General features: G+C 32.5%; 1 protein-coding gene across 5 annotated transcripts in view; it reads left to right on the plus strand.

Annotated features, from left to right (window-relative positions):
* Positions 1-22,541, plus strand: part of Cdh18 (cadherin 18) — a 467,108-nt gene that overhangs the window by 351,196 nt on the left and 93,371 nt on the right. For all 5 annotated transcript variants that reach the window (XM_074077698.1, XM_074077700.1, XM_074077701.1 and 2 more), the window contains one exon: positions 16,774-16,961. In XM_074077698.1, coding sequence (XP_073933799.1) covers positions 16,774-16,961 — 188 coding nt within the window. The remainder of the gene's footprint in view (positions 1-16,773; positions 16,962-22,541) is intronic.

Genomic DNA, 22,541 nt, shown 5'->3' on the forward strand with positions numbered 1-22,541 from the left:
GATAGGTTTCCCATAACCAACAGATTGTCAGATCTTCCTTTTTTTATTCAGTTTGCCAAACAGTGTCTTTTGATGGGGGAGTTTATTATATTGACATTCAGTGTTAAGATTGGTAGGTATGTAGTGATTACTGCCATTTAGTTGTTTTTGTTGTTTAAGGGTTTGATTGTGTGCAGTCGAATTAATGTTACTTTCTGATTACTTGTCTTTTCTTCTCTTGTGGTGTAATACTTCCTGTTGTCTCATAGTTTTGCTTTCTTTCATCTTCTGTGTGCAGAATTCCTTTCACAATCTTTTATAGTGGTGGTTTGGTGGTCATGTATTGTTTTTGCTTCTGTTTATTGTGGAAGATTTTTATTGCTGAATCCATTTTGAATGCTGGGTAGATATCCTAGGGCTAAAATTTTTTTCATTCCTTGCTGAAATACCCATTCCATACCCTTGTTGTTTTTAAGGTTTCTGTTGAGAAATTGGCTATTTTGATGGGTTTACCATTATACATTATTCATTTTTTTCAGTCATACAACCTTCAACATTGTTTCTCTGTTCTCTATGCTGGTTGTTTTAATGACAATATGCTGTAGAGAGGTTCAATTTTGGTCAAGTCCATTTGGTGTCCTGGAGGCTTTTTGGTGTCCTGAAGGCTTTGTCCTGGAAGTTTTGCCTGAATGGGAAAACTTTCTCAAGATTTGGGAAATTTTCTGCTATTATTTTATTGAACTTGCATATCTTCGCCTTCTTCAGTGTCCATGATTCTCAGGTTTGGTATCTTGAAGTAGTCACTGAGTTCTTGCATACTCCTTTCATAGGTCTTATGTTTTTTTTCACTGAAATTTCTTCTGATTTTCTTTACTTTCTATTTTACCTTTGAGCTTTGAGATTCTGTCTTTCACTTGGTCTAGTCTGCTGGAGTGGCCTTCCACTGTGTTTTGTTTTGTTTTGTTTACTAAAGTGACTTTTTAATTCTAGGATTTTTGTTTGATTTTTTTTCTGAGGTTTTTCATATCTTTGTTCAATTTCTTCTTTATATTTTGTATTGTCTTCTTTAATTCGTGTATCTCTTTTTTATAGCATCCATTGTTTCCTTTTGGTGTTTGTTGAAGCCCTGTCTGAGTTCATTTCTTTCTTTTTGTGTCTTCTTATGTTCTTTATTTTTGTGGTGTTGAAATTTCTTGAGTACATCTTGTACATTCTGGTTAACCATGTCCAATATCTTCTCCATGAGGTTCTATGTGATTTCTGCCAAGATTTCCTCCTTGAGGGATTTTTTGTAGGTGACACTGGGTCCTTAGTGACATTTATCAGTTTTATAGGTATAAGGAACTGGATATCCATTTTCTTCATTTCACACTGAATCTTGTATTGAATTATTTTTTTGAGGAGTGTGGTTTCCATCCGTTCTTCTTCTTCCCATCACTCCACTTGGTGCTTCTTAATAGGCTAGTTGGTGGTTTTAATTGCCTGTTTTCTTTCCCCTGATTTAATTTTTGTGTTGTGACTGACTTCGGTTTAGCTAGGTTGATATGGCCCCTTCTGATCCTGGCCTGGAAGTATAATTTAGCAATAACAACTTCACAGTTTCAATGCAAGACCAGTTGTTTACATATTATATAGAAAACCCCTTGGTGATAATATCCATAAAGAGTGGGAGTTGTGGGGTAATGGTTATTTGACTAGATGTAGAAAATTGGAAAATTGGTAAAGGTGGCCCTAAAAGCGGGGGTGGAAAAGGGAGGACTGGGAAAGAGATATGGGGGCTGCTGGATTTTGTGGTCCTTGTGTGTGTTTGGGTGTATTTCTCTTGTTGTAGTGGAGGATTGCACAGGGCTGGGTGTGTGAACAGTAGGTTGCTCATTCTGCAGATTCATGCAAGCAGCTTTGGAGTCAGCTGGTGGGGAGAAATGTTGCTGCTTCTCTCAGTGTGGTGCATCATAGGGAGGCTTTCCATGGGTTAGGGGAAAGCCTCCCTGTTGCAGAGTTCTATTCTGGTTGATGCCCTATCTTCTGAATGTTCAGAGAAAGAAAAAGTAATGGCCAGGGGGCTTTTTTCCCAGAGCAGACATACCTTGCTGGCTGTGCCACACAGGATTTTCCTGGCTTTTAGGTACAATTAAAAGGTGTTTTAAAGGCCAGTCCTTGAATGTGATGTGCACCTAAAGTGCTGGCAGGTTATTATTTTGGGTAGAAGCAATCAGAAATATCCAAGTGTAGCTCCATCATCTAAAAGTGGTCTCTGGAATTATGGAGCTGAGGATGTCTGATTCCCTAACCTATCCACCATCTTGGATTTCCTCCAAAGTTCTATGTTAAACATACATATAACTAAATTTAAATAATCTTAGACATTACAATATACTTTTTGTATCTATGACTTAGTCCATGTAATATGCACATACACATGTATAGGTATGAGACAAGTGTCATTATTTCATAGGAAGAGGCAAACGAATTTGAAAGATACATTTTTAAAGGTAAAGCATCAGAAATTAATCCTCCTTATTAACATTAGCTTTATACCCATTGATCAATAAATTATGGTATCCTATTGGGCAGTAGAATGGTGGTGATCAATAATATATATTGAATATTTCAAAATAACCAGAAGAGAGGATTTTGAGTGTTCTCACCACAGAGAAATAATATGTGCTTGAGGTCATTTGATTATTATACAATGAGTATATGTATTGAAACATTAATGTACTCATTGTGCAATGATGTTAATAAAAACTATTTTTAAAAAATAATAAATGATAATAGCAAACTAATGGAATATAAACTTTATTATAACTTGTAACATTGTCTATTCTATCATATTATCTACCACTATTTTTTTGTGGTACTTGAAATTGAATGCAGGGCCTCTTCCTTGCTTGGTAATTTCTTTACCACTTGAGCTTTGACTCAAAACCCTAACCACCTCTATTTTTATAGGTATATGAAAACTAAAGTTCTGTATAGACAAAAACTCAACTTTTACACAGTAGGAGCTTAATAAATGTGTGCTTGTCATAAAATTGCATCTTTCATTCTCTTCCTACATCTCTCTTTGAAACAACTCTTACATGTATAAGCCCATTAATATTTATTTTAAGGATTAACACTAAAGTATGATTTTGACATATGTGTATATATAATTCTTATAATAGATATCTACTAAAGAAATTCATTCCATATTTTATTACTGTAATTAATAACTGTTATTTTAGAACCATCAGTTCCCAGCGAGAACCAAGATACATTAAATGCATATTCTGAGGGAACTTACCACATCTAATGGCCTCTATCTTTCCCTACTCAATAGTGTTTTGGCTAAACTGATTGACAGATGTGTATCCTACCACACTTGGAGATATGATTAGAGTTTTAAAATGGAGGCAGCCCATACTCCAAACTGTTCATTGTGTCTTGTTTCAAAAATATTTTATTTTGAACTTTGGATCATAGTAAATACAACGATGCTTTCTTAAAAATTTGGTGTCACTGTGATAAAAATAGTTCACACTAAAATGTCTTTTAAATTACCTATATACATTGCAACACATCAAATAGCCATTTTCATACTGAGGAAACTTTTTAGTTTTGTGGGAAAAGGGTGTAGTATGAGGACTTGAATTCATAAAGTATGAGAACATGAAAAATCAATTCAAATTTTGTAAAGATCATATGAACCCAATTGTTTGCCTGCATGTGAAGTTTTTTGCAGTTGGACTTTTGATGTCTTTCCCTGTTTATATGTCTGAGAGCTATCTTTCTTTACCATCATCACTGGCTCCCTAACAAAAGTGCAAAAACAGTCCCTCAAACAGTTATCCTTTTTTCCTTCTGTTAATCTACTGTAGTCTGAGAAACTGAATTGGCTTCTTGTACCTTCTAACTAGTTATCAATTTATCTTAAAGTAAATAAGTTCTGAAGATGTGTTTGAGAGTTACAGTGAATTGGAGCTGATAATTGACATCACAATGTTTCTTCTCGTGGGAATTGCAAACTCAGTGACTGAGGATACAAATAAAGGAGTTAGCTGAATCAGGCAACTGTCATTATCAGGAAGGTGACAGGGAAGGATGAATACTGGATGTACATGCCAACTAAGAGGGTAGCCACACTCAATCAATTCACAGAAGTGCCCATATTTGAGTTGCAAAGTATTAGGAAAGGGAGCCACTTACATGACTCAGAGTAAGAGGAAATAAATCAGCCCATCTATAATTTAAATCTGTTCTTAATATACACAGGTGATACCCAATTTTCCTTCAGGAAAAAATAAAGACTTTAAAATGTAAATTCCCTCAATACTAGTCCTTTTATTGAAGTGAATCTACTGTGCTTTTAAAAATTCCTTCCCTTTCCTGTTTTGGTTTTAACTGTCTCATGTTCTGGTTGTTGGATAATAGGTTCTTATACAGAAAAAGTTGTCCCAAATATTTATTATTCTGCATAAAGCTTATGCATGTAAGCTTCAATATCTTACATGAAAGTTTGCAAAGTAAACCTTCTGAAGTCTAGTGGAAGAAACTGTACTTTTAGAAATTCCCTCACAAAGTAAATAATGTACTTGGGGAAAGAAGAATGATCACACATCAAATAATCATGTAATAATAATAAAAATAATAATAATCACAGCAGTAACTTGATTATCTAACAAAACTTTGTCAAGAATTTGTAATGATTGCAAAGTTTTAAGTCAGCCAAAACCTTAAGCCCACTGTGACCTACAGTTGTTACTGAATGATCAAGTCCAAAATCTTCAACAGATGGCATCATTTTCTATAAAGTTACCAGAACATCACATGTTTAATTTGTTTGAAAAAGTCTTAATGTTAGTGGAAAAAAAAGTATTTTTGATGAAGATATTGATATTAATATGATTTTGTAGACAGTGAAGTATTTTAAGAGGACTGTTGTTTTAAATTTATTTTTTCTATTTTCATGAAAGCATGTATATATAAATATATATTATATTCAACATTAATATTTTGTTTGACCAATTAAAAGTGAAATGTATGTTTGAATTACTGGATAGTCAGCATCTCTTTAGGGTCTTTTGCAAGTTATACCTAACTGCTTTCGTTATGGTTCCAGGCATATATTTTGGAACTTGCTGAAGATATCTTTAAAATACCACTATGTAGTTAACTTTGTTAAACATTCCTAAGAATTTAAGAAAAGGTGAATTTTTCAGCTACTTGGTTAGAGTTCAAATAAATCAGTTCAAGTTTATTGATTGTTGTACTTAAATTTTCTATACTCTTACACTGTTTTTGTTTGTCACCTGTTGAAGAATATTTGTTAATGTCTCCCAAGATGATATTGATAGCTGTTTTTTTAAATTTTCTCTTAATTATTTTCTTAGATAGAGTTTGAAACCACATAACTGCTTATGTATAAGTTGAAGGCACTGGTATCATTCTTTTGGGTAGAAAATATTCCATTGTGACTATGACTTCAGTTTTGATAGCATTATCTCCAACATTTTTGATATGATTCTATCAGATTATTTTTCCTTTTTGGTTTTGCATGGAACAATGTTTTCCATCATTTGCTTTCAAACTTTATTCTTATTACTGTTTAATTTTAATGTAAACATCTAACTAAAGATTTCTTTGATTTTAAAATGACTTCACAATTCTCTTGATTATTTTGATTTGTTATACATCATGAGTTTTTACTGATATAATTTTAAGTGTATCATCCATTTGTTTAAATTTTTCTTATTTTCTCCTTTCTTATAGTCTTTGAGTGATTTGTGTTTCCTTTCATGCATTGGTCCTTCATTAATATCTTCTGATTTTGCTTTGTTCTGTGACTTTAATGCTTATGCAAATAATACAATTTATTTCACATTACTTGAAATTTTATTTTATTGCTTATAAAGGGAAAGGACTTCAATAACATCATACATCTCTTTGACTTTTGGTATTTTGTCATTTTAAATTTTAAGCCCTAATTGAAATTATCCTTACTGTTATTGTGTTAACTAATAAATGATCAATTTAAAAGTTACTAATAATTTACCAATCTGGTTCTGTTTATTCCTGAATTTCTGTGTTTCCTTCTAGAATTACTTTTATCTAAAAGAGTGCATAGATTGTCTATAAACATGCCTATTAATTCTTTTATGGTGTATTGGAAAAGAATTATTTAAGCTTTTGCTTATAAACATTGTTTTGCCTTCATTATTAGTAAGTGTTTCCATTCAGAGTAGAATTCTCACTTGAATTATTTTTCCTGTTTTAGACCAATGTAATTTTTCTGTTGACCTCCATATTTTCTGCTAAAAATCCAATCCTATTTCATTATAGCTTTAATGTATATTAGCTTATTGTAGTTTAATGGACCTTTTTTCATTTAAAATATTTTTTCTGTTCTATTTTCCACACTTCAACCATGAGGCACTTAGGCATTAACAAAAAAAATGGTGTTATGAACGTAAAGATATCTAAAGCTATCTCTTGCTAGTTTGGGGAAACTCTTAGAGAGAGTTTATTTAAGTCTTCTTTCCACCTTATTTTCTCCCTTTTACTAGTTCTCCAAAGCCTTCCTGGTACAGTTTCACTAGGTACTATTGGACTATTATTCTCTTTTCTGTATATTTACTTATTATAATCTGTGTATTTACTTATGGATATTGTAAGATCATCTATGTTCCCTACATCAATCCACATTCTTTCCTGTGTATACTTTCTTATTAAACTCTACTATGAAATTACTTAAATGCACAGTTCAGCTTGAAATATTCTATAATAATAGAGATCATTGATATATAACATTCTCTACCTTTTTCATTATTTAAACATAAAGATCACACTTATTTTAAAACATTTTTCTAATAATTCCAATATAAAATCTTGTCTGAGTCATTTTATTGTTTCCTTGTGGTTTTGGGGACTATTCTATTTGAAAAGATGCCTTGGAGTTACTGATGGAACATTGCATAAAATCACTTATAGAGGTCTGTAATTATGTAATCTTTCTCCAAAGAAAGTTGAGTTGCTTTATTGTGGACATACGGACTATGCATTGCATTATTTATACTGATTTTGCTATTGCTGGTTTACTTCTTATCTACCCTTATTCCTGAGATGTAACTCTTTTTTAAAATAATTTTTATTAGGCTATATTCAATGTACAGGGGGGAATTCACAATTCCAATGAGACTTATATTGTTCATAATATACATTGCCCCCATTGTCTCTCCCTCCTAACCTCCTCCCCACTCCATTTAAAGCAATTGCAAGAGGTTTCTTGGTTCTGCTTCATATAGGTATATGAAGACCATCTGCCATATACTGTCACCTTAATCACCTTCCTTCACCCTCCTCCCATTCCACTTGTAACCCCCCACACACATACATTGTACCTCTTTTACAGTCCTGGTTTGTGTTATTAATATTGAAACTGAAGTTCAAAGGGGTATCTCAATGTATAACCACTGTGGGTGTACTTTACTTTGGTCTGTTCAACCTCTTCTATTACTCTCCCTTATCCCTATACCTACCAACCCACATTTTCAACAATTTTCAATACACAGCCTTATATCTTCCTCCTTCATATCTTTTGTTATGTGATATCTCTGATGCTCTATCATTCTCTTTTCTTTCTCTCTTTTCCTGAGTTCCATAGAGTAGTTCCACTCTTACAAATATGTTTTATATCTTAGTTTGTATATGATCATGCTTGTTTTTGTGTGTAAGTTTATCTTTGCATTTATCTTTCGTGAAAGTCAAAACAACACTTAGGTTTCATCTCACCCTAGTTAGAATTGCCACAATCAAGGGTAATAACAAAAACAAATGCTGGCAATGATGTGGCAAAACAAGAACCCTATACACTGCTGGTGGGAATGCAAATTAGTATAATCACTGTAGAAAGCAGTATGGAGATTCCTCAAAAAAAGTACAGGAGAACTACCATATAATCCAGTAATAATACTCCTGGGCCTCTACACAACAGAATGTAAGACAGGATACAGTAGAGACACCTGTACACCAGTGTTCATCACAGCAAAATTCACAAGAGCCAAGCTTTGGAAACAATGCAGCTGCCCTACAACTGACGAATGGATCAAGAAATTGTGGTATATATACACAATGAGTATTACTCAGCCGTAAGGAATAATGACATGTGGCTTGAAGTTAAATGGATGCAACTGGAGGTCATAATGTTGAATGAGATGTAACTCGTCCTCATAAATACAGTCATTTCTCCACTCTCAACTGAAGTTTCCAGTGTTTGTTTCTGACTTCCCAGTACCTCATGGCTGCTGAAATCTATGCTTTGTTTTTTTTTTGCCTTCCAGGTTAATTTTCTCTTGGTTTCTCAAGTCTTCATGTGTGCAATATTGTATATGATTACAATTATAGGAAAAAAATGCATCTAGACTTTGGCCTAATGTATCTGAGATTTCTTCTATGGGCTTTTGCTCTCAAGTTTCAGCTGCTGTGCCAACTCTAAATTTTAACCTCTGTCTTCATAATTCTTACAAGATCTGCTTGGACTCTTTTCTCTAGAACATCACATTTAAAAAGCCCTCAAACACTGACTATAAAACTCTTTGGAATGTTGCCTTACTCCTGAAGGTCATACTCCCTACAGGCCTTCCCATATTGAATGATCTCCAAAGACTTTAAACAATCACATTTATGTATGTTGTGCAGCTGTTGTAGTTGTTCTTGATAGGAGTGTTAGCTGTGCCATTCCAATATATCCAAATAGGAAAAACCATCATCTACTAGTTCATATTCTTCAGTGTTACCTTGAAGGGATAAACTTTAAAGTAAAGCTGCAATTCTCAAAGGAGCTATAAAACAGACAATATTACAAATATTTTTTCATTCATTTTTCATAAAGACAAAACTGTTTGTCTCAGATCATGAGATATAGTATATAAAAATAAGACAATAAAAATTCAAACATAAAACTGTATAATACACAAACAGTTTAAATAGAGCATTAAAAACCCATTAATCATATCAATAGAGACAGACCAATTGGATAAATCAGACATCACTTTATATTATCTATTCACTTACTTTTCAATCATTTTCCCTGTGAAGCATCTATAAGAACATATATATATATATATATATATATATATATATATATATATATATATATACAGCTTTAGCTTCTCATTCTTATGAGTAAATACTTCTCAAATGAGACAAATAGTAAATAATTTCAATAAATTTAACAATAATATTGATTAAAGCTTTTGTACCCTGGACCTTTGGTTTAATTGTAGAGAATGACTCATTTTCTCACCTTTTAAAGTTACTGAAGCAAAGATACACAGTTTTTAAAAAAGATTTGATATCAATTGTCCTGGTGTGGAGAAAGTATGTTAGATAGGGCAAGATTCAATGAGTTAAATGCCATTTTGTTAATCTCACCAATTTGTCCTTTTTAAAGTGTACTTCATCTAATCATTACCAGTTCATGTTGCAGTCCAAGAAATCATGGAGAAAGATCACATATGGTGTATAAAAATTATGGCAATTATGAAGCAAAAATAAGAAAAAATGTGATTTACATGTTTATAGTGCTATAATTCTAACAGCATTTGAAGACATCAGAAGAAAAATGTGTTAATGAAGAAAAATAAACCTTAGGAATATATGTATCCCATATATTCAAAATATAAAAAAGGCTTTTTAACAAATAATTTGGCACATGAGTTTCAACAACACACAGTACCTCATTTCATATCTAAGTTTAAACTTAATGTACCCAAAAACTGAACAAAACTAACTTTTTAAAGATAATTTTTCATAATGTTATATTACTCAATTGTTGGGATCAGGTTCTTCTCATCATTTCCAAGTACCTGCTTTTGTGGCATTTCTTCATTTTTTTTCATTTCTGAGGCAAAATTGAAGTATTACTTATATATCTGGATTTTATTTTTTATTGTGATAAGATGCATAGATGCATGCACACTTATAAATACTGTTTCAGCTACTGTAAAGTATATAGTTCAGAAGAAATGTATGTAGTCACATTATTTTGAATCCACCCCCTCATTTGGGACAGTATTGGGATTTGAACTCAAGGTTTTATGCTTGCAATGCAGATACTCTATTGCTTCAGTCAGACTGCCATTCCATTTTGCTGTGGTTATTTTGAAGATGGAGTCTCGTAAATATTTGTCAGGGCTGTCCTTGATCTGTGAACCTCTCAAAAGCAGCCTCCCAAGTAGCTGAGATTACTGGTATGAGCTAGTAGACTGGTGCCCAGTTCAAAACACCACTTATATTCAATTCCAGAACTCTTTATTTTGCAAAATTAAACTGTGTCAACTAAACACTAACTACTCCTCCTTCACTTCTCCATTTCCTTGTAACTACTAAACTGTCTGTTTCTAAGAATTTGACTCTTCTGTTTATGGAAGTGGAATCTCCTTTTCCGTCTGGTTTATTTTGATCAGATAATGTTTCCATTTTCATACATGCTATAGGTTAAACTGCAGTGTTGCCAAATAAATAAATACATAAATAATCTCTTATGAATCTCCAAAAAACATACTTACAAATTTAGACAAGGGAAATAATTTTATTATTTAACAAACATTAAATCATAATGGGATGCATATGATAGACAATCCACTAAGAGATTGTAATGACAAATTTGTAATAAGCATCACTTTTTTATATAGCCAAGCAGATAGACACATTACATACATGTTTTTAATGTAAGAGATTAATTCTCAAGAAAAAGGGCATACATAGCTGATCTTGAATTCATTGGGCAATTGTGGTAACCATCTCTGTTATCTACTGGGCTTTCTTTAGAGTAAGCAAAGAAAGTAACGTCTCATAGTGTTATGGCAGGATGTAGCTTTGCAAGTTAGAACTGGGGTCAACAGAATTTCCTCTTACCAGACTACAGAATTTGAGAAACAGTGAGCAGCTTTATCTACTTACATGCCATCAGTGCATGAAGAGTAAAAGAAAATCCTATCCTTTCCCTAGAATAACAGTGTGAACAATTTTCTTCTGAAAATGATTTGAATATCAATTATGTTTTCAGTCTTTATTTCACACTTTTGACAATAGCAGCCATTGTTTAAATTGTTTTTCGAGTTGTATCAGTCTCTTGTAATTGATATTTTTAAAGATTTTTTTTTTGGTTTCTTTATTTTCTGTTCCATATTTTTTATTTTGTATTTCTTTTTATTTTTGCATCAGAGTTTATAACAGTAACTAGGCAGGGTCCTGACAAAGTGACTCTTCCAGGTAAATTCATTCAGTTTCTTATGTTCGTCTCATATTATAAATTTTAAATCAACTTCTTTTTTTTTTCTCTCACTGGTATATGTTTTCAATTTCCTAAATTGTTTTCAATTTATTTTTTTAAATTACATTAAATTTTAGATACTTGACATTCACTTCAATATTACAATTAGGATTGAAGATGTAGTAAATGAATATTAATTTGGGAGCTAAACTTATCGGCTACAATGGAAATCATAGGAACAATGCATTTCTCTAGAGTTTGTATATAAACAATAAATATAAGAAGTTAAATGATAGATTACTGCTATCTCTTAAAAAAAGATAAAAATGCAGTTGGGCACCAGTGGCTCATGCCTGTTATCCTAGCTACTCTGGAGGCAGAGATCAGGAGGATCACAGTCCGCAGCCATCCCTACTCACATAATTCATGAGACCATATCTCAAACAAACAAACAAAAGCCATCACAAAAAAAGGGCTGGTGCAGTGGTTCAAGGTGTAGTCCCAGAGTTTAAACCCCAGCAATGCAAAAGAAAAAAATTCATTTTTAATGAAATCAAAGTGCAGATGTTAGGAAATGGTTATAAACCAGAAAAAGACCAGGGCCACAGTCCTATACTTATACCCCTAAAGTAACTGGAATTACAGGTATGTAACATGGCACCCTGCTTGTTTGATGAGATATGTTTCACTAACTTATTTTAGGCTGGCCTTGCTGGAATCCTGTTGATCTCTAGAGTAGCTGGGATTACAAGTGTGATACACTCTGTTGGCCAAGTAATTTTTTAATAAAATGAAATATGAAACAAATATGTCAAAATGTCAAGCTTGGATAATACACATGTGTGTATCATTATATTGCTTAATTTTTATGTTTGAAATAGATCAAAGATTAAAAAGTCATAAAAAGTCATATGAGAATAATATTGTAATTAAATAATATTTTATTGATTTGTTTAGATTTTTTAAACTACCAAAACTTTTTCTTAATTTATATGTCTTTTTATGGTGATGAAAGTTTTCACTGCCTTGAATAAGCAAGTGTTTATTTTACACTTTTTTATTGTCATACTGGGGTACATTGTGCTATTTGCAAAAATTCTTGTAATATATAAAATATATCATACTATAATTCACCCTTCCATCATTCTCTTTTATCTTTCCTCTCATCATTCCTGGAATAGTTTCAGCAAGTCTCATTTTTCCATTTACATACATGTGTACATAATATTTCCACTATATTCACCCTCCTTTATTTTTCGCCTTTCTATGTGAGTCCCTTAAGGGTGATGTCAACAGGTTTGAAAATTCCATATTCATTCTTGTATAGAAAGTACATTAATCATATGCACTTTCTTAACTTCCTTGTTTTACCCTTCCTCTCCCAAATGTGACCACCCTTTAGCATGACATATTTTTCATAATATTGCTGTGTTTGTGTTAGGTTTATATTCTACATACGAGAGAAAATATGCAACCTTTGGCTTGCGGAATGTGGCTAACTTCACTTAAGATGATATTCTCCAATTGCATTCATTTACCTGCAAATAACAAAATTTCATTCTTCTTTGTGGTTGAGCAAAATTCCATTGTGCATAAATACCACATTTCTTAACCCATTCATCAGTAGCCTAGCTATTGTGAATAGTGCTGCATCATTATCTCACAATTTCCTTGAATCAGGAATCTTGGTATGGTTTAATTCAGTGCCTTGGAAGTTCAGGTTTATGAGATTCCAACGAAGGCCTGTGGTTTTATCCAAATACTTCTTGGACAGAAGTCGAACCAGTTTCTGCTTATACTTTACTGACATGATTTTTGGCAGGCATCAGTTCCTTGCTGTATGTGTCATGCTTCAGAGCCAAGTACAAATGGCAGCTACCTTCTCCCAGAATGAGAAATCCAAGGCAGAGTAGGAAAGAAACAGCCCATGATTCATGCTACAATCCTATCTTATAAGCGACATCTGCTATACTCAATTCATTAGAAATGAATCACTGTATCTATTCAATGTCTAAGATGAATGGATTATTCAAGAGCATGAGTATCTGTTGAGAGCAAGTAATTAAGGGGCCACCTTACAGGATACCTAATAAAAGGTGACTCACACTTTAAAATTTATAAAGTCTCAATTCTATGGAAAGAGTGTAAAATATTGATCTGAAACTTGTCCATTTTGTCTAATGGATATCATGATAAAGAATAGTTATTGTTCTTCAATTCTTAGAATGTATCAAGAAGTACCAGTTTTTCCCATGAACATGACCTCCATCATCCAGGGATGTGTTTCATCCTGTAAGACTTAGCCCAAATATCTTCTGTGCGCTGAATCTTTTTTTTTTTTAACAGACTTGAACAGATTTCATAATATGCTTTGTCAAGTAACATACTTTATACTTCTACCACCATAATAATTCTGTGATGTGTTCATTTATTTTTAATTGCTAAGAGTTCTTAAGTTTACAATTATCACATTTAACAGATGAAAGTTTGGGGGAAGCTTAGTGATTTGGTAAAATTCTGGTTTAGTTGGTGTTTAGCATCTAGGTACTTCCTCTATCTTGTCTATTTCAAAAAATTTTAGATTTATACCAATTTATTCTGTAATATGTCTTTTATTCATCCTATTGAATAAAAGATGAAATATTTTATAAGTAACTTCTCCAAAGTATCTAGATATGTTCAAGACCAAAAACAAATCCAAGTGATGATTTTTCTTCTACAGACTTATATAAGACTTGTATCAGACTTGGTTCTTCAATATCAATTTTGTAAATATGTCCACTGGTAAGAATTTCTTCCAACATTTCACAGTTTTGCCACCAAATAGAGACAGCAGAGGGTTTTTTTGTTTTTTCTGAGTTCCATTTCAAATATGTCTGGTTAGCGTAAGATTTTTAAAAGATTGTGAATCAGATGCCTACTTTTCAACAATCAAGTAAGAGAAGAAATGTGGAATTCTGTAAAACTTGCTGTCATGCTCTTCCTAGTTAGTTAACACAATCAACAAGCATATAATTTTTATCAGAACATTTGATTGTGATATAACGTATGATTAAGGTCAAGAGATAATGTGTTTCACAGAAAAGGGTGCTCTGTCCATGAAATTATATCTTGACAAGGACCATTACTTTAAAAACAGTAATAGTTTCTATTACTTGACTTTGAGTTTATTTATGTCAGATCCTGCCTCCGATATTCATGAAAGAGAGCTAAAAATATTTTAGAATATTAAATAAAAAATACAAGAGTTATACCTTAGTACCTACACATTTGTATTTAAAAAATATGATTTCATGCTTGGAAGAAAATGAGTCTTCTAATCAGTGAAGACCATATGACTTTCTTTTTAAGCCTATATTAAAATTTTTTTCATAGAAGTTTTATAGTTTTCAATGTAAAAATCTTTTACTTCCTTAAAAGTAGTATAGATATTTTTGGGAAGAATACACACAAACTGTCAACAAATATATGAAAAGATGTTCAATGTTAGTAATCACTATGGAAAATCATATCAAAACCATAATTGAGCTATCATTTTACAGCTTTCAAAATATTATTAAAAAAGGCAAAAATTGTTGATAAGAATGCAGACAAGTCAGAAAACTGTTGGTAGCAACTCAAAATGTTCTGCCTCTATAAATACAGTATCGAAGCTCCTGAAAAAATTAATCATAACACAACTATGTGAAGCAGCAGTCCATATTTTGGGTATTTATTCAAAATAGTTGAAATAGCTGTGTTAATTCCATGTTTTTAAAAAAAAATGTTTGAAGTACTGGGGATTGAACTCAAGTCCTCAGGCATGCTAGACAAATACTCTGCCAAGACAGTCACATCCCTTGTCCCAAAACATACTGGTATTCCATGTTCATTAGAGCACTTTTCACAATCCATACATCTATAGACAAATGAGTACAAAGAAAGGATGGTTCATTCATATAGTGTAATATGATTCAGGCATAAAAATAAGGACATCCTGCAATATGCAACAACTGTCTGGATGAGCATGGAATAAATTATGCTGAGGGAAATGAGGCAATCACAGAAAGATAATTACTGCATGATTACAATTCCGTGAGGTGTTAAGTAGACAAACCCATGGATCTGAAGAATAGACTGGTGGTTTCCAGGGATGGGGTAGGAGGTGATGGGAACTTGGCCATCAGTGGATATCAAATGTCAAGAATGCAGATCAATCTATGGTACATTGTGTGTATAAAAAATAATACTGTAGTATATATTTAAACATTTTAAGAGGATATATCTTATATCTTCTTACCACACAATAAAAGAATGCTGAAGACATTCACCAGGTATACTTTTTTTTTAGTATTATACCATGTTTCACAAATGATTGGCAGAAGTAATTATTTTCAAAGAGGCTGCAAATTCACTAATTTTAGTCTTATTTTATCCTTGAATATTTTTGAATAACCATTAATCTTAGCTGTAGATATTTTATTGAATTATATTTAATTCAAGGTTGTTGTTATTTATATTGTCCTTTTGATATTATGATAAGAAGCTTTAATAAATATAATTTTAGTTTTGATAAACAGTTGTTAAAATATTATGATTTTTAACATCTACTTTATAAATGCTTATAATAAAAGTTCATCTCAATATTTAGTTTCAAGGAAAACAGCATTTTTTTTTATTTCTGTATATCCGATATTAAGATTTATAGAATCAGTTATTCTACTCTTCTTAGCCATACTAGATACATTGTCAAAACTAATGATACTTCACAAATACTATATAATCTTATGTAGCTATTGTTTACTGTTTCATCCTTTGATTTTGTCACAGATTTTATTTATACTTTTAATAACATTATTCTGTTTATGACTATTATAAAGCCATATTAATCCTTTAGGGAGTTAGTGGGGAAATAAAGAATATATGTAAGTCTTTGGTTTACCTTTTCCCATCATGGTTTATCCATCTCACTAACTTTAAGTCTACTCATAAAATGATAATATATATTATAGGTATTCCTTTTTTCCCTTTGTTTTCTTGTTGAATTCCCAAGTTCATTCATATATATTTGAATTTCACATGCTATATGGAGGTTTAAAAAAATTGGGATTATACTAATACTTGACTAATTGAATTTTATTTTTTTTAATTGTGCTGGATGGGGGTGCATTGTGGAATTTACAAAAGTTCTTATAATGTATCAAATGTATCACAGTTGAATTCACCTCCTCATTATTGTCCTTCATTATCCCTCTCTCCATTCCTCAACAGAAGAATGGAAACTTGACTTCTTAATTTTTCTGATGCGTAATCATACAGAACTAACAAATTGTTCATGTTATATTTACACAGTATCTTATTGTAAAGTGCTTTCCTTATGTATTAACATTTATGTAAACCTAGTATAATATTTTTTAAATCCAGAGTCTCATTTTATACATTTCTTAATATAATGTTCAGTTCACTGTGTGTTCTAAACATTTATCATCTTTTCATTGCAAGATTATTCATTTTATGAAATTTATTATCATTAAGTAATTTTCATATGAAATATTTTCCAGGACACTATCAACTGTATGTTCCTGAGTCAGCTCAAGTGGGTTCAGCTGTGGGGAAAATTAAGGCAAATGATGCAGACACGGGCTCCAATGCTGACATGACATACTCCATCATAAACGGTGATGGCGTTGGGATGTTCTCCATCTCCACTGACAAGGACACCAGAGAAGGAATCCTCTCCTTAAAGAAGGTAAAAATAATAGTCATCTTCATGATTCACACAGTACACAGTCTTGCCAGAAATGGAAGTTTGGCAGAGAGATGATGAGTTCATGATGACAGATCATTAAAACAATTATTTTCTTTTTGAATTGTGATTACATTTTAATTGTGGTCCAGCCTGAATCTTCAGATTCTTTTTCAGGAAATATACTTGGCTAAGATGGGAATATCTGGTGTAGAATATAGTACACATGTGTCTCTCCTTATCTTGCCTCCTGTTTCTTTTCTGCTCAAATCCACTTGAAATTCCTTAGTTACAATAGCCAAAAAGTAAGTGTAATACATGTCATCACAATAAATGTGATGATTCTTAAGTAGTAACAGAGGGCAACCTACATAGCACTAATGGTATTAGTTAAAGAAAATCTGTAACTATAAATAATCTTAGAAATGTAGCTCTTAATAATTTATAAAATGTATTCAAGAGTGGACTGCAGAAATATTATGAAGGCTTATGGAAGAAGATATTTTAAAAATTGTGTAGATTTAACCTGGTGTTGGTGGCTCATGTTTGTAATCCTAGTTATTTGGGAGGCTAATATTGGTAGGATTGCAGATGAAGGCCAGTTCAGGCAAATATTTCACAAGACCCCATCTTCAAAATAGTCAGAGCAAATTGAGCAGGATGTGTGATTCAAACCATAGAGCATCTGCTTTGCAAACACTGCAAACCCCAGACCCACCAAAGAAAAAGAAAAAATGGAGCTTTAATTTTAAAAGTACAGATATATTATAAAGGACAGTTAAAACTTTTTAAAGTTATTTTCTAAATTGCAATTGCTCCAACGTGTATGATAGCACAGAGGTACAAAGACTGCATGAGAATTGAAGATAGAAATCTACTGCAGTATATTAAACATTATTTTATAGCAATATTACATTATTCTTATCACTGCTACTATTCAACAGAAAGAGAACTGACAACTTCATAAAACTACTTGAAAGCATGAAGTACAAAAGATTTAGCTTTCAAATTTCCTTGTCATCCTATTGTGAGATCTACTCCCAGGTGACCTGGGTTCCCAGCATCCCCCTGCTCCTTGCTCTTTACCTCTTCTCCAATTATTTTGCTCATTGAACAGACTATTTTCTTCTACTCTGCTGTCTTCTCCTTTGTTTCATTTTATTTCCAGATATCCTTACTGCTTTGTGCACAACTCGTTTCACTATCTTTTCTTATTGATCATTTGTCCTTCCATTTTCCTCCAAATGCATACAGAAATCAATAAGAAAATGTTTAACTTTTCCTTTGTATCTTCATAAAAACTTAGATTCGTGCAACAGATTTTAGTTTTCACAGGACAGACTCATCATGAATGATAATTCTCTTAGTGCTACTAATCAATGTACTAATTTTGGTAAAATCAAGAGACTTTTTAAACTGATATCATATTGTCACTATATCAGCTAACACTCATTCAGAGAAATTTTGCTCAATTGTCATGGAATTATCAAGTCAATTGCAGTGAAACCATTAACTTTCTCCACCTTTATTTTTGTTCTTAAAAATCTGTCATTTAGGAAGAAAACCATTACTTTTTGCTTTTAAGAGTGCATAATGCTCAGGTCTTGGAAATACAAAACTGAAAACAGACAAAGTATTAGCAAAGAAAGGGTCTAAAGTAATTCTTAGTATAGTTTGTCTCAGTTTTTACATATGTTGAGATTTCAACTTGGGAATATGGTAAAACTCAGACCCCTAGTTACCACAAACATACATACACACACATACACACACACACACACACACACACACACACACACACACAATACATATATACATATACATATAAGTAGTGCTTTTCTCATTACGACTGGAGTGGTGCTGAGATGATTGCTCTTTCAACAAGTACTTCAGGTGATTCTATTGTAGATAATGTTCAGAAATTATATTCTTATGTGATACTACAGATGGTGAAGAAACCTATCTATTCCTCTATCTACATATTTCACATATGCATTTTTAATTGTATTGCATGAAATTATATCAATTATTTTCCTAATGATTATAACTTTATTGACATAAAAGTGAATATTAAATTGCGTCAGAGAAAGAACATGAAGAAAGATAAGAGGAGAAAAAAGAAGGAAAGCATATCAGTTTCTTTGGAAATCTTTGGAGTAATGTGCCTAAGAAAGAGTTTGAAGGAAGTATATGGAGCATGATGAAAGATTTTAATTTTAAAATGGGAGACTAAAAAAATGTTTGTAGGCAGAAGATTTAGGCTCATTAGAGAAAAACATCAGAGAAACAAACAAGAGACTGATTAAAGATTACACTGGAAGTAGAGATAGTCTTAAATGGAGCATTAACCACAGGTAGAAGCAAACAACTGATGACAGCTTGCCTCCTTTACTGAGGTAGCTGGAGGCCAAGAGGAATAAAGGAATGGCCAAGGATAGGTGTGCAATGATCTACCTGGAGGATTCATGGATTGAGATGGGGTTGTGGGGGTGGAATTATCCCATTTTATTGAGCCATATCATTTTCATAAAGTAGGAAATAACATCAAATTTGCAAAAAGTGGGTGATTTGTTGATACTTAAGATTTGAAGTACAAGTACATGTTGAGAAATTGAGGACAGTGGAGAGATCTGAACATGACCACAAATTACTCAATTATATCTGCAATATGAAGGTAAAATGATGCATGAATTCATGTGTATCTGTAATTAACATACTTCATTTTGATTTTTACACATACAGTGGATATTTCACTAACTGGAGGTCACATACAAGTGGGGGTAGGGTAAAAGAAGGAAACTAAGAAGATAAATATGGTTAATGTACTCTCTATACAAAAAATGAATATAGAATTCTTAAGCTGGCTAAAACCACCATAAGAGAGGGACTAAGGTATTTGAAGAAAGTTAAAGATAAACCAATTGAGGTTATAATACATATATACATGGAAATATCACAAATATGCTCCCTGTGTAGCTACCATTCTCTCAAACAAGCAAAAGTATCTCTTTTTTTTTCTTTTTTCTTCTACAAAAATGAAGAACAGGAGAGCAGAACAGGTCATTCTGGGGGCCGGCGAGAGGGGTGTATTGGTACCAGTAGGAAGGGGGAGGTGTTGTGGAAAGGGGATAGCAGGGTGAATACCATGTAAAAAAAACATGTATGTGTGCACACATGTATATAAATGCAAAAATGATACTTGCTGTAACTATTCTGGGAATGGAGGGAGGATAAAGGGGAACAGTGGAGCAAGTGAATTCAAGTATGATATATTTGATATATTGTAAGAACTTTTGTAAATGCCACAATGTACCCCCACCAAGCTCAACAATAAAAAAAAAAAGAAAGAAGAAATTTGTTTCACCTGGGTAAACCATTGTGCTGAAACTAATCTTAACGACAATTCCAATTGTCTTTTACCTTTTCTTCCCAAATTTATTTTAAATGAATTCTAAATTTCTTTTCTCTGAGTTGAATTCACATTTGCATCCATATAATTTTTAAATCCTTTAGATTAGGATTACTAATTTCACAGTTGTTTCAACGTTACATATTTTGTATTATAAATCATTGCAATTTGAAAAGTGAACTATATTGCCCAATGTATTTTATGCTTTAAGAAATATTGATTCAGATGGCTGGAAATGGATAAAACATTCCTTAAAAACCTGTTTCTTATTTAATCTCTAAGACTGCTCACCTTACTCAGCAAGGCAGAAAAGTTAATCTCCTTAGAGATCAAAGTCAACACTACTCTATAAATGAGCCAGCAGGAGCGTCTGCACATTCCTGTCCATATCATTCCTTCATCAGAAAATTGCCATGTCGAATTCAGTGATGCATGATGTGGAACATTGTAAATGTACTTTGATAACTTTCATTCATTGTTTAATAGAGCCTGACTGGGTGGAAAGGCGAGAAAAGATAAGGATGAACAGGAGTTGATGTGCTCTTTCCTGTGACATGAACCTCTGAAGCTCAGGTTCATGTTCTGTGGTAGTCTCTCTCAAATCTCTTCTTTTGGTCCCTACATCAATTTTTACACTTCACAGAAGTTGTTCTCAAAAATGACTTTTTAACATTAAGGCTCTAATTCTCTTTTCAACTCTTAGCAAGTGTTATTTGTACTATTACTTTTCTTTTTGAAATTCATTCAATTGCATATACAATTCCTATTAAGTTATATCAAACATATTAAACTTATCTACAAAAGATGGCAAAAAATGGTCTTTTCTGTAAAATGAATTATAAACCTTGATCTTGCCACTTAGGGTATCTATGACTTTAGGTCAAGACTTCAGTGCTTTGGTTTTCTTATTTCAGCCCTTCTCAATATGATTATGAAAAATAGATAAATAAAGTGAAAATTGTTCTTTTATTCAAGTCTGGCTCATAGTTACACTACTGCCTTCACATTCTTTTAAAATTATTGTTGTATTTGGGATACATTGTGATACATACAAAAGTTCTTACAATATATCATGGTTGAATTCACCATTCTCCTTTACCACCTCTCCCCCATTCCTGGAATAGTTTCAACAGGGCTCATTCCTAATCTCTGTTTTTCAAAAAAAAAAAAATGACATTTTTGTTTGTTTAAGATAACTATACAGGATATTTCATAGTGACATTTCTAAGTGTATATGTATCATAACCCAAATTGCTTCATTCCCTCTCTTTTTCTTCTTTCTACATTATTCCCCCTTTTTTTTGATTTCCACAGGTTTAAAAATTCTATATTCATTCTTGCATCGAAAGTACATTCACCTATTCACCTTCTTAACTTCCTTCTTTAACCTTCCCTCTCTTGTCTGTGACCTCCCTTGGCATGACCTGTTTTTCATAGTATTGTTTGTATTTGTATAGAGTGTGTATTTCCAAAAATGAGAAAAACATGTGGCCTTTGGCTTTCTGAACCTGGCAAACTTCACTTAAGATAATGATCTCCAGTTCCAACCATTTTTTTCATTCTTCTCTATGGCTGAATAAAAATCCATTGTATGTAAATACCACATTTTCTTAATCCATTCATCACTAGGGGTGCATCTTTGCTGTTTCCATAGCTTGGTTCCTGCAATAAACATGGGTCTGCTGGTGCCTTTATTGTAACCTGATTACATTCCTCCAGATACATCCCTAGGAGTGGTATTGCTGGATGGTATGGCAAATCTACTTTTAGTTTTTTGAGGTGCCTTCATATTTTTTTTCCATAGTGGTTGTACTAACAGTGTATAAGATTTCCTTTTCCCCCACATTCTCATCAATATTTGTTGTTGTTTGTATTTTTGATGATAGCCATTCTAACAGGAGTGAGATAGAATCTTACTATAGTTTTGATTTGCATTTCTCTCCACAGGTTTTTTTTTAACTTTCTCTCCACTTCCCCCAGACCACTTCATGTAGTTATTCCATTTTATTCTGCAACATTCTGGAAACACTAAGAATGAAATATTCTATGTACCTTTTGTGACACGTGCATACTGTTCTTAACGTTTCTTGCTAATCCACTTTCTGTTTCTTCCTCCTCAAGAGAAAGCTCTTTCTTTCCTTCCAAGCTCAAGTTAAATTTACTTTTTGTATCAT

Source organism: Castor canadensis, chromosome 6 (genome assembly GCF_047511655.1).
Source record: "Castor canadensis chromosome 6, mCasCan1.hap1v2, whole genome shotgun sequence".
Lineage (NCBI taxonomy): Eukaryota > Metazoa > Chordata > Mammalia > Rodentia > Castoridae > Castor > Castor canadensis.